The 12,245-nt window shown below is 36.1% G+C and overlaps 1 protein-coding gene across 5 annotated transcripts in view; it reads left to right on the plus strand.

Annotated features, from left to right (window-relative positions):
* LOC128523904 (diacylglycerol kinase beta) overlaps positions 1-12,245 on the plus strand; it is a 94,409-nt gene that overhangs the window by 47,889 nt on the left and 34,275 nt on the right. For all 5 annotated transcript variants that reach the window (XM_053496093.1, XM_053496092.1, XM_053496094.1 and 2 more), the window contains 8 exons: positions 568-684; positions 1,235-1,333; positions 1,445-1,552; positions 1,641-1,714; positions 2,945-3,019; positions 6,670-6,755; positions 8,002-8,091; positions 10,992-11,152. In XM_053496093.1, the coding sequence (XP_053352068.1) occupies positions 568-684; positions 1,235-1,333; positions 1,445-1,552; positions 1,641-1,714; positions 2,945-3,019; positions 6,670-6,755; positions 8,002-8,091; positions 10,992-11,152 (810 nt within the window). The remainder of the gene's footprint in view (positions 1-567; positions 685-1,234; positions 1,334-1,444; positions 1,553-1,640; positions 1,715-2,944; positions 3,020-6,669; positions 6,756-8,001; positions 8,092-10,991; positions 11,153-12,245) is intronic.

Genomic DNA, 12,245 nt, shown 5'->3' on the forward strand with positions numbered 1-12,245 from the left:
TGAAGGTTATAAGAACATTCTGTCTTTAGTTACAAGCAGCTGTGTGAATGAGGGGAGAGGGAGTGGTGTATATCACATAGCACAGCTTACAGTGCACAGGAAACCTCTAATTTGTCTTATTGATTCAATTAAAGACTTTTAAAGTTGATTCTTACAGAAACTATGTTCAACATAAGCAAAAGATTTTTGTTTAACGCAAGATTATTATAATTTTTAACCGTTCCTTTTATAGCACGATAATGTTAATTAATAGATAATATTGAAGATTTTAATAAACTAAACACATTGTAGATAGTGGAATGATATTTTCAGGTCAGTAATGTGTCTCTTTATCTTTAGCTGTTTCAGTCTAATAATATTGTTATTTTTGATATTATCTTTTGTGCTGTTAGGCAAATTAAACATGCTATTTTGTTTATTTGATGTGAATACAAAATACTAAGGGTGTCACTGGTCTACACAACAAAGGTAGTCAAAGAAAGGTATCTTCAGTTAAGAAAACATAGGAATAGTGCATATTTCCATATATGTCCATATATTGTCCATTTAATGCTTTCCTCTCTGTAGGCTATGCAGCATGTATGGATGGAGGGTAATTCTCCAACGAAGTGTGATCGATGTCACCGCAGTATTAAGTATTACCAAGGCCTTACTGGTCTTCATTGTGTTTGGTGTCAAATAACTGTAAGTATATATATCACTGTCTGGTAGCCATTATGAGCTTTACATTAAATTTCTGCTTTGACATTGAGCGGTCCAGTATGCAGTTAGGCTTAATTGGAAATTATCTTAATTGTTTGAACAGTGATGTAGTTTTATACACTGTATTTTATTTTAAATGAAGATTTAGGTTTTAATGGTACAAATGCACAAATTTAAAGGATAAGTATATATTTTAGTGGAGAACTTTTAATGTAGGTCATGTTTAAAATGTTGTAAAGTGCAATTTCATCCTCATGGTGGCACTATTTCCTTTCTTTTGTAATATCCTGTTAAATCTTAGTTTACCTAAGGGAACTAATTCCTATGTCCAGGTAATTAAAGATTACATTTTTGAACAACCTTTCTTAAAAACATGTTCCCAGCAAGGTGGTGCTAAGAGGAACATTAAATATAATTTTATTTATTTATTTATTTATAGCTTTGTGCCACTGTATGAGTCAGGTGCAGACTTTATTAGCTCAGGCCATTGAGTCTCTGGTTCTTTAATGCAGATTTGTATTTTTATCTGCAGCTCCATAATAAGTGTGCATCTCATGTGAAGCCAGATTGTGATGGTGGAGCACTAAAAGACCATACACTCTTGCCATCTTACATCTGCCCTGTCGTACTGGTCAGTTCACTCTTTTAATTGATGCAGCGCATGCATTTGGTGCTTAACATGCTTGAACACATGCTTCATATTATTTCATAATTAGGTAATTCTGCCTTTTTTCGTATCCAGGATCGTCACTCAGTAGTAAAAAGGGGAGAAGGTGAGTCATCCCCCAGCACAAGCCCTGATGACTCCAACCAGTGCTTTAAGTTCACTGGAGATGGTCAAGCGCTTCAGGTCAGCCATCATATGCCAGTCTAGATGTTTTGTAGACATTGTATTATAATGTGGATATGCTGTATCAGTTTTTCCTTTGCATTTACAGATCACCCCTCTTCCAGGAACACATCCTCTACTTGTGCTGGTTAATCCGAAGAGTGGTGGTCGACAAGGCGAGAGGTGTGGGATGGTGCTGTTTCACTGACTATTTCATGTATTGTTGTATCTTTCAGAACGAGGGAAAATCGATTTGTCAGTGGCCAGCATTTCCACTATCTGTAATCATCATGTGCATGTCCAGCGTTTCTTCCATGGGTATTCTGCTGTTCCTGCTTGTCACTCTGTTCTAAATATCATCAAAGCAAACAGGAGGCAGTGCTTCTGTTCAAGAAGGATGAATGTAGGTGTTGTTACAGCTCACGCCGCCCACCACACATTCTCAATTTGCCGAGGGACCAATTTGGGATCCAGCAGGAGCGTCACCATAGCAACGCACTTATAAATACCAATAATGGCCCGATTATTCCCTATTATTAGACACCAGCTCACACAAAGACGTGTTAACTGTCCCAGATCCAAAAAAGAACACGATTTGAACTGTTCCCTTGATGCAAATAAGTCGATGAAGTGGTCATCTCTGAATCACATTCAGTGCCTATTGTATTTGTCCACTGTCTTAACAGTCTTCAGTGCTGTGAAAGCTAGCTAGGAAGGTTTAGACTCATGACTGCTCTTATATTCTTTCAAAGTGAAAGAATGGTGTTTTAAATGATTGTAAGTGCTCGGATTATCGCTTTTCTCAACATAACGAGCAGTGCTCCAGACTAAAAGCTTTTTGCATGATGTGCTTTAGACTTTCAGACTCTCTCTCGCTCGCTCACGCTCTCTTTCTTGCTCTCTCCCTCCCCTTGTTTACACTACTGAGACACAGAAAGCAGTAGTCATCATCTCACTTATCGTCTATACCGCTTTATCCTGTATACAAGGTCACCGGAGGCCTGAAGCCTATCCCAGGAGACTTGGGGCACGAGGTGTGGTACTCCCTGGATGGAGTGCAAATCCATTGCGGGGGACACACACTCACTCACATACTATCTGCAATTTGGGAACGCCAATTATCCTAAACTGTGGGAGGAACCCTATATGCACACAGACACGAGGCGGGAATTAAACCCAGACCCTGGAGGCACGAGGCCACAGTGCTAACCACTAAGCCACAGTAAAAAGGAGTAATGTGTGCTGAAAAATAAAAGTGAAGGGCATAGCAGACATTTTATTTGTCATTTCTACTAATGCCTGCTTTCACAGATACCGAAAGTTACTTAACTGTCTGTGTGTGTGTTGTGTGTTTGAATCTATAATTTTATCTTCTCAATAACTAATTCACAGTTGTCTGTTTTTCTCCATCAGGGTATTACGGAAGTTTCAGTATCTGCTTAACCCCAGACAGGTTTATAGTCTAGATCGTGGAGGACCGATGGTAGGGTAAGTCACCAGAAATAAACACAGAACTTTTGAAGGAATAGTAAGAGTATTTTTTATAAAATCTTTTCTAAAGACTTGTGGATTTAGTGAGGACTGAATTAATTAAACCCATGAACATCTTTTATATGGGTAAAAAATTTGCTACTAAGTGAGTTTGCTACTTTAAGTAAAGATCTTACCCCAACCCTAATCCATTGTTAACTGATGACCCAGAACCCACCCACCCACACACACACACACACGTCTCATATTAGTAACATCACAACTTATCAATTTTTTTCAACTTTATGTCTTGAAATATACATGGAAGTGAAATTGAAAATAAAACATGTTTTGACTTTATTCATGCAAAAAAACAAAAATATCAAATATCAAAGAATGTGTTAAATGACTTCTTTGAACAAGTTGCATCAGAACTGTATTTATTATGCATGCCACCAACATTTCTTAACAGCATAAATCATCAAACTGGCATTTTTCTGTTGTAAAAAATGGGGAAAAAAGATTTAATAGGCCTACAACAAATTGTCAGATTTATGACTTTTAATGGTAATAATTAAAAAGTGATTAAAAACACTGTTGTCTCTCCTTCCCCATTCAGCACATACTGACACTGGTTCAACCAGTCAAGCCAATTGCAGAAAAAACTAATGTGTACTGTACATATATTTCAGGATTTATGGGTAAAACAGTAAATACTTTCACTACAGTTTCTACCTTGGATCTGTGATTTGAGAGAGCATTGTATTGAAAACTCTTGTGTTTCCTCTGTCTAGAGAAATCATGTATCATCACTCAGACTTGATTTACCCATGCTTTTAATATAACTGTTTCTTTGGTGTTGAAGGCCTTTGTAACATGGAACATTTATGCCATGTTTTGGCAAATACACCCTGTCATATCTCTCTGCACTTCTGTTGGTCAAAACCAACTTGGTCAAAGATCATCTTAAGCAGACACACCGAGACTGTGACTCACAGAATCAGAATCTGAATCCAGGTTGTTCTGACTGCACCAGAGCACCAGGCGTTCCACCTCCTGTAGATATGCAGACTTGTCACCCTCTTGGGTGTGTCCAATGAGCGTAGTGTCATCTGCAAATTTCAAAAGCAGTGGTAAAGTTCTGTAATGTGTAATTGTCTTTTTCAAGCCCCACAAAGTATAGGTGCGGTAGTTAAAAAACATTTAAAAGAGTATGAGGTGTTTCTAGCTGTTAATTTCCACTGAAACTGCAAGACCATCACTTTTGCCTGTCTCAAGGCTAACTCGTAAAAACACCCACCTGTCCCAAGAAAATTAACCTCTGGACTTAACACAAATAAGTAACTGACACAAACCCAACCAAAGTGGATCCTTGTTTCCTCTTGTCAGAGACTTCCAAAGTATTCTCAGTTTTTTTAAATAGAATTTCACGGAATTTAATTCCATCAGTATTTTGTAAATGTGCTGCACACTGTAGCCTTGTAGTCTTGTGTACACTACACAAGGTATGGACTAAAGGTTAGGTGTAATCAACCCTGCTTTTTTCCAGAAATATATATTTTTTAAAAATGCAGTAGTGCTTTGCCCTTTTCAGAAGAATGAGGTTGATTTGGAGCCTATCCCAGAAACACTGGGAACAAAGTGGGAATACACCTTGGATGAAACACCAGTCCTTTGCAGGGCACTACATTAACACATGCACACATTTATATGTCAAGGAGCTAAGAGTAGAAAATTCACTTACCAATATGTTTTTGGGAGGTACAGTAAGAGAAAACCAAGAGGTAACATGGGGAGTGAATGTAAAACACCACACAGACAATAATCTGTGAGCTATCAGGTGGCCTTCTGTTATCTTTAATTATCAGGTGATAAAATGTTGGCAGAAATAAGAAAAAACATCTAAATTCTCCTTCTTGGAGAAGGTTAATCATGTTTGAAATGTAGAATAGTCAAGGACATACATTCATCTGACGGACAAGTGATGGATCATCTGTAGCGATATAGATAACAACTTTCTAATGACTAATTCAAAGCATCTGGTATAGAGATGTGATTATGAAGATGTGTGTGCTGCACTGAATATTGCCAGAGCTAAATTTATCATCATATGGTACTAAGTTACTCATAGTTTTGCATGTGTGACACATTAGCATTGCACTTCACGGGAGCATGAACCCATGCGTCCACACTTACACACACTGACACACGCACACATGTTACGCTTCAGTACGTTCTGTACCTCTGAGTGAGTGTTTAACAGGGCATTTCATTCAGGAAAAAAAAAACAAGAACAAAAGGTGAAGTTGTAACACAGGAGAGCAGCCAACCCATTCTCTCCCACATGCTACCCCACCCCTCCCCACATAAACACAAAGTCATGACCAGAGCTGCGCTCAATTTGAAAAAGCCATCAGAGAATAGAGAGATAAAAAAGAACTGCTCATGCAATAAAGTAGCGCAGCACATGACAACAGAAACTATGGATTAAAATATAAATATTGCAAGAAAAGTGTTTGTATAAACAACAAGCCTTGTTTATATAAATGAAGCAATCAAGATCTTATGATTTTTTCATGAGAGCCATGCTTCAGATTTACATGAAAAATCTCAATAACTTTGCGCTTTATGTCATACCTTTAGACATTGTTACTGAGCAGCTAAGATCCAGCTTTTGTGTTGTTAGGACCTTGGAGCTCATAAATGTCTTCTACCAGGATACAAAGAGTGAGAAGACTTGTGCTTGGCTGAGTTTAGGCAAAATAATTTTTTTTTAGTGTATTATGGATACAGATTTTCTGTTTGTTTTCTGCTTGCATCCCAACATCAAAACACAGTGCCTTTTAAACAACCGTCACAACATGCGTATATCCACATTTGTCTTGAATTTATTTATATCTGCCACATTTATATTGATTATGTTCAGTCTTCATTTCCTCATAGACATACTTTTTCATATTGACTTAATGTTTCTGTCTTCTTAATCGTCATCCACAAATGTTTAATTTATGTTTAGAATGTAATGGGAACATCTTAAGCAAGATGCATCACCTCATGTACTTCACTTCATATGCTTCTCTTCTTACCCTGACACAATGCATCAGACCATCTGACCTTTTTCCATTGCTTCAAAGTCCAATCTTTATGCTCCCTAGCAAATTTAATCTCAATAACAAGTGGTTGTCTTATGGCCATGCAGCTGTTCAGTCCTAATCTTGCGAGTTGTCATCACATTGTGTGTTGAAATGCTTTTACTTTCACTATTTTACCATGCAACTTCACCAAGTGTTTAAGTTATCTTAATTCATGATTTTTTTTCTACTCTACTTTTAAAAAGTTGACTTAAGCACTATCAAGTACTTAATGTGTCTTAAGTCTCCTTAGTTGTTCTCTTTGCTTGATGTAGCCCAATAATTTGACCCTTCTAAAATGACGATTATTTTCACCAGGCCTTATTTTGGTTTTCATTATTTTTAAGTCATCCTATTTGATTCACTGTTTTTTACATAAAATCAATATCTCCGGTTGTCTCACTAAAGAACAGACTTATGGTGGTGCACAAGTCAGTGCACTCTCAGTGCAAATCCTAGGCCATATTATTTCTTTTCAAGGCCATGTAAAAAGAAATTAATGTCTTTTGCATGACCTTCTGATTTTTTGCCTTCCAGTTTAAACTTTTTTCGTGATGTGCCTGACTTCAGAGTACTGGCCTGTGGAGGTGATGGAACAGTGGGTTGGATCTTGGATTGCATTGGTAGGTGTAGTTTTAAAGTTTTTTCATTCATCAGGTTCTTTTATTTGAAGCATTTTACTACTGAGTCAAGCATTTCACAGACTCTGCTCAAGGCACCAACAATGAAAGATTGGCATGGTTTGAACTCACAACTTTTTGATCATTAGTCTACCGCTCTTAAATTGGTTAATTGACCTTATATTATCTGGAGTGAACTAAAATATTGTGTCTCACATGTTTTATCACAGATATGTTAACTATATCCAATTATTTAAACGTTAAAAGCTCAATGGGCTAGACTGGAAAAAATGCACGACTCACTGCGGAACTTGGACATACAATTGTAGCGGCATTTAATGGGCTTCTGAAAGGATTATAAATTCATAAATTACCTAGGAAATGTGTACATTCATCTGTGACTTCTTTCATATGACTGAGTGGTGGATAGCAGTGAAGAGATAATGGCTTGTCTTTCCCCCCACTGACAACCATGCTGATGTTAATGGGTAAGCATTACAGAGGAGCCAGTGTGGGGAGTGATACAGTGCCATTAAGTGCTGATTTAGAATCAGTTTCATCTGATACTGGATCAGTGGGTTTGAACTGTTATTCTCATGGGAGCCAGTGAGTGTCCATTAGTAGAAGAGCAGGAGAAAGCCAACTTTGTTGAAGTAGCCTGAGTGCTGATTTAAGAGCACCTTCATTGCTCCTTTAATGGCAAAAACTGACTTTTAATTAAATCAACCTGATCCTCGATCAGCTCTCTGGAGTTTCTGCAAACTCCTTACATGAGTTTAACATGCATTAGAAAATAGCTTCTGATGGTAGACAATAGTTAATCCCTGTGGTTAGACAATAAGTCAATGAAGTATCAACAAAAAGCAGGATTTCAATAGGCTCTGTGCAAACTGCAGGACAGAGAGACACCCTAGGACAATCAGCAAATGTAGAATTACATACATTGTCCCACTCCACAAATAAGAGAGACCTAGATATCTAGTTTCTTTTCCCTATTTGACTTGTATTATGTACATCATGCTCTTTGTGGACCTTTACTGTCTAACATATAATTTTATTTATGTATAGGGAAATAGAAATAATTGAAAATCAGCAAAACTTTTACCTCTGTAATGAGTGTATTGTTAGTGTGTGTATACATGTGTGTGTGTGTGTGTTGCTTTTTACAGTTAATACTGTGAATACTCAGACTACATTCAAGTGCTTTTGTATTTTTCCAGTGTTTTCTCACTTTTGTGCTCTTCTCCAGATAAGGCTAATTTTGCCCGCCACCCTCCTGTCGCCATCCTACCGCTAGGTACTGGGAATGACCTGGCACGCTGCCTACGCTGGGGTGGAGGTGAGAGTCACCTTTTTATGTGTTTGTGGATTGGGAGGTATTTCCTACTACAAAACTATCCAGTTTATTTTTTTAGCCTAAAGTTGTTACTTAAATGCCTAGACTTAAGTGATATTTATTTTATTTTATCCTTTTTTTTATTATTTGACTTCATCTTTTAGATTTAATCACACAAGTCATATAATAAAAATAAAAAACACTTACTGGCCTTGATATGGCATGAAAAACAGGCATAATATACTCACGGCCAAAACATGGTATTGGTGCTAAAAAGTTCTCATCGAGGTAGGAAAAATTAATTTTCAGATAGGATCATACAACACAGTTTTTTTCATAATACTTTATGCTTTTTTCTCCCTATTCATGCTTTGTTTTTTGTAAATATGCATACCAATTTATATTTTTATCAGATAAAAAAATACATTTGCTAAATACTGTATGATTTTGTGCACTTTTATGTAGCAGCCATAACTTTTTGAAATTCAAGTCTTTCGATGATTTTAATTGTCATTGAGATAAAACCTGACCAATTTAAATTTCACATAAAAACTGAAAAAAAAAAAAGTGTATTATTCTAAAATGCCAAATTGTTGATCAGAATTATCACCTTTATGTTTCAAAAACTTCAGAAGTAGCTTCTTCGGCACACACATGTTCTGTATTACAGTTAAAACTTGGATTGCAAGCATAAGCATTGAGTTCCGGAAGTGTGCTTGTATATCAAACCACTCATATATCAAAACAAATTTCCCCATAAGAAATAATGAAAAACTTAAATTATTTGTTTGACAGTTCAAAAATAGTGATTATGAAAAATAACTAATACAAAATGTAAAGTAGAAATAAATCAAGTTAACCTGCACTTTACCTTTGAAAAGGTTTGCACGCACTAAACACAAACACACACAAACACACACACACACACACACACACACACACACACATACACACACAAAGTCTCATACCCGTACATAACTACCTCACTCGTTTAACAAGTTAAAATTTATTAAAATATTTTCTTGTCTTGCAAAACGCTCACAGACTGTACAGTCTGCAAGATGTGCAAAATGAAAAAATTGAGTCCGTTAATTTAGATAAATTAGAACTTATTACTGTACACTGGAACCTTGGATTGTGAGTAACTTGGTCTGCAAAGGTTTTGCAAGATGACCAAATTTTTTTTATAAATTTTAACTTGATAAACGAGCGAGGTATTGGCATATGGTGATCACAACTAAGCCAGTGGTTCTTCTTTCGCGCGTGTCGCACGATTGTGGCCATGTGTACACATCCGTGCACGCTGTAGTGTTTACTATAACATTGTGACCACATGTGTGCATGGGTCTGTAAAGCATTTTTTTAATTTTGTGTCCAAATACAGTATGGTGTCCTTATGAGGACTGTTCTGGTTGTTCCAATATGATTCTAATTAATATTAATACAATAAAAAAGTTTTAATATTATTTATTTTTAACCTTTTTTAAATTATCTTTTATTTTTTATGAGATTTTACACATGTTTCTAAGAGGACAGGAATTGATTGTGGCACATAATCACATATACAGTTTGCCTTATGTGAAACCCATACAGGGTGGTGCAAAAGTTAACAGTAGAAAATCATATTTTCGTGTCTGCCCATATTATGTTTTTTTGTATTCAGCATATAGACGTGCATATACATTCAGCATATACAAGTGCTGCAAAGTCAAAGGTTGTCAGTTTGCTATAATTGAAACTTTAAAATACATTTTTCCTGTAGAACTATAACTTTGGGCCAATGTGAAATATGAAAAATGTGGAGCAAAATGTCAAATCCAATTTCCAATTTTGTCTACAGTGGATTAAAATGTAAAAATGCATTTTGAGCTGTTAGGCAGTTGTGTACTTGTGGATGTTATGGAGTAATTACCCTGTTACATCATGTCTCTGTTTCTGACGTGAATGAGTTTGTTGAATGATGTTTTTTCCACTGGATAACTGCCGTCAATATATTTTTCCTTGGCAAGAGCAGAACTACTGTATGATATACTTTATAGCAACAACATGACTCAATCTGGTTGCAAGTAGTAAAGTCAAAGCTGAAATGTTGATTGAAATATTAAAATTCAACTACCTAAAATTGAGAATGTACAAACGATTAATGCAAGCATTTGCAATCATTAATTTTAATGTTATTAATTGATTTTACAAGGACTCTAATTGATTTCTGCATCCATTTTAATGTGAGAACACTTGGGTCTGTGTTCTGTTCATGCAGAAAGAATGAGCTCTAGGTATCATCACAGCGAAGCCCAGACACACCGGGCTGCCAGGAAAGTGTCCATATTCCTGTTTCAGTAACAGTGATTTGACCCTTCTTAAGAAAAACGTCTTAGCCTTGGTGGGGTGTCTGTGTCCAACCTACAACATACAGCTATTACAGTAATATAAGACAGCCACACTGGGGAGCCTGTCTCTGGGCAGAGAATGCTAGACACGTCATCATCCATATAGTGTTGACAGAATGGCTTCAACTTGCAGCTTGATTTACTTGTCTGTTGCAGTACTTCTATATTTACTTCGATATATATATTTATATATTTTTTATCCACTTCGGTCTCTTGATGGTGCAATAAGTCAGCTGTGTTAACCTAGTTATAATTTTTGCACATCTTTTTTGACACATGCTGAAAATGCAGACACAACCACTACAAATCTCGTGGCGATTGTGGTTTATTCTAATTCCTTTGTTTGATCTTAATAAGGTCATTTTTAAGGGCTGCTGACCAAAGGAATGATGGTGATTAATCTGTCATGATTGCAGGAAAATGTTCGTGTGCTACTATTTGTGGTTGTTTACAGCTTTGTCTGTTAACCTGTAAAATACTTGTTATTTAATATGAATGTATGCTGTCCTCCAGGCTATGAGGGAGGAAATCTGCTCAAGTTCCTCAGGGACATTGAGCACAGTAGTGAGGTGGTGCTGGATCGCTGGAACATTGACATTTCCCCTGATGACAAGGAGGAAAAGGGAGACCCTGTGCCATACAGCATAGTCAATAACTACTTCTCCATTGGAGTGGTGAGCACTTTTATGCCGTGCACTTTTATATTGTTTTAAAATATTACTTTCCTAGTACAGACATTAGGATGAAATTCTAGATAAAAAAGACTGTTTATCCCAGATCAGATATCACAACATTATTACAAGAGTGATTAGTATTTTTCTAAATAACATCAACACAAAGAAATGCATCAGGCTAAGAAAGCATTTAAATATGTTTACCTAATTGAACATTCGGTCGTAAATCTTATAGTCAAGGGTTCTTTACAGCCTGAAGAGATTTTACTTAGAGTGCACACTCTACAAAGAGAAACAATCTGTTGTGGTGTTCTGTACAGACTGAATTGAATATCTTTCTTTTTCTTTCTATTTATTATCACACTCTATATGGTCTCTGCGAGACCAAAAGTTTCAATACTTTAGACAAGTTATAGCACTTGTCTGCATCCTAAGTCATTTTCCTTTTTTTTACATATTCATTTCAGGTGAAATTCAGGTGAAACCAACAAAAATAATTAGCAACCATTTCATTTATACTTCTTTTAGTGTCAGCTGGAGTTTAATCAGTGTTGTGGATTTTTATTTAACCAACAAGTTAAATATCAAGTTTTAGGTGTCTATTTTATCCACATGATGAACTTAATATTCACGTTTCATAAATTACTTCATATATTTTTTATGTACTTCCCAAAGGCTGTAGTTAATTCATCATCAAAATTATATTTGTAAGTTTATGAGATATCATTATGTGTTCATTAAACCTAATGGGCATTTAATGGGATACTTACCATATGTAATGTTAAAGGTAAGCATCATTACATTGGAGGAATAATAACTTGCCCAAACTTGAGCAGCATGATTTTTTGTGGAATGAAGAAAATAAGTAGCCTGTGCTCAGTTACTTAGCAACTGCACTGTTCATTGCAATGTTATAAATGCCATTTGTTCACAAGTTTGGTGGGAAAATATCAAATTGATGCTAACCTATTCATTGTGAAGTGCAGTCTTTCACAGCAATTATGGCAATAATTTCAACCAACAATCTGATTCTTGTTCAAGAGGACACAACTGTTGATTTGCTCAAAAGATATTTGAGGCATCGGGGATTAAT

Source organism: Clarias gariepinus, chromosome 5 (assembly GCF_024256425.1).
Source record: "Clarias gariepinus isolate MV-2021 ecotype Netherlands chromosome 5, CGAR_prim_01v2, whole genome shotgun sequence".
In the NCBI taxonomy this organism is placed as follows: Eukaryota; Metazoa; Chordata; class Actinopteri; order Siluriformes; family Clariidae; genus Clarias; species Clarias gariepinus.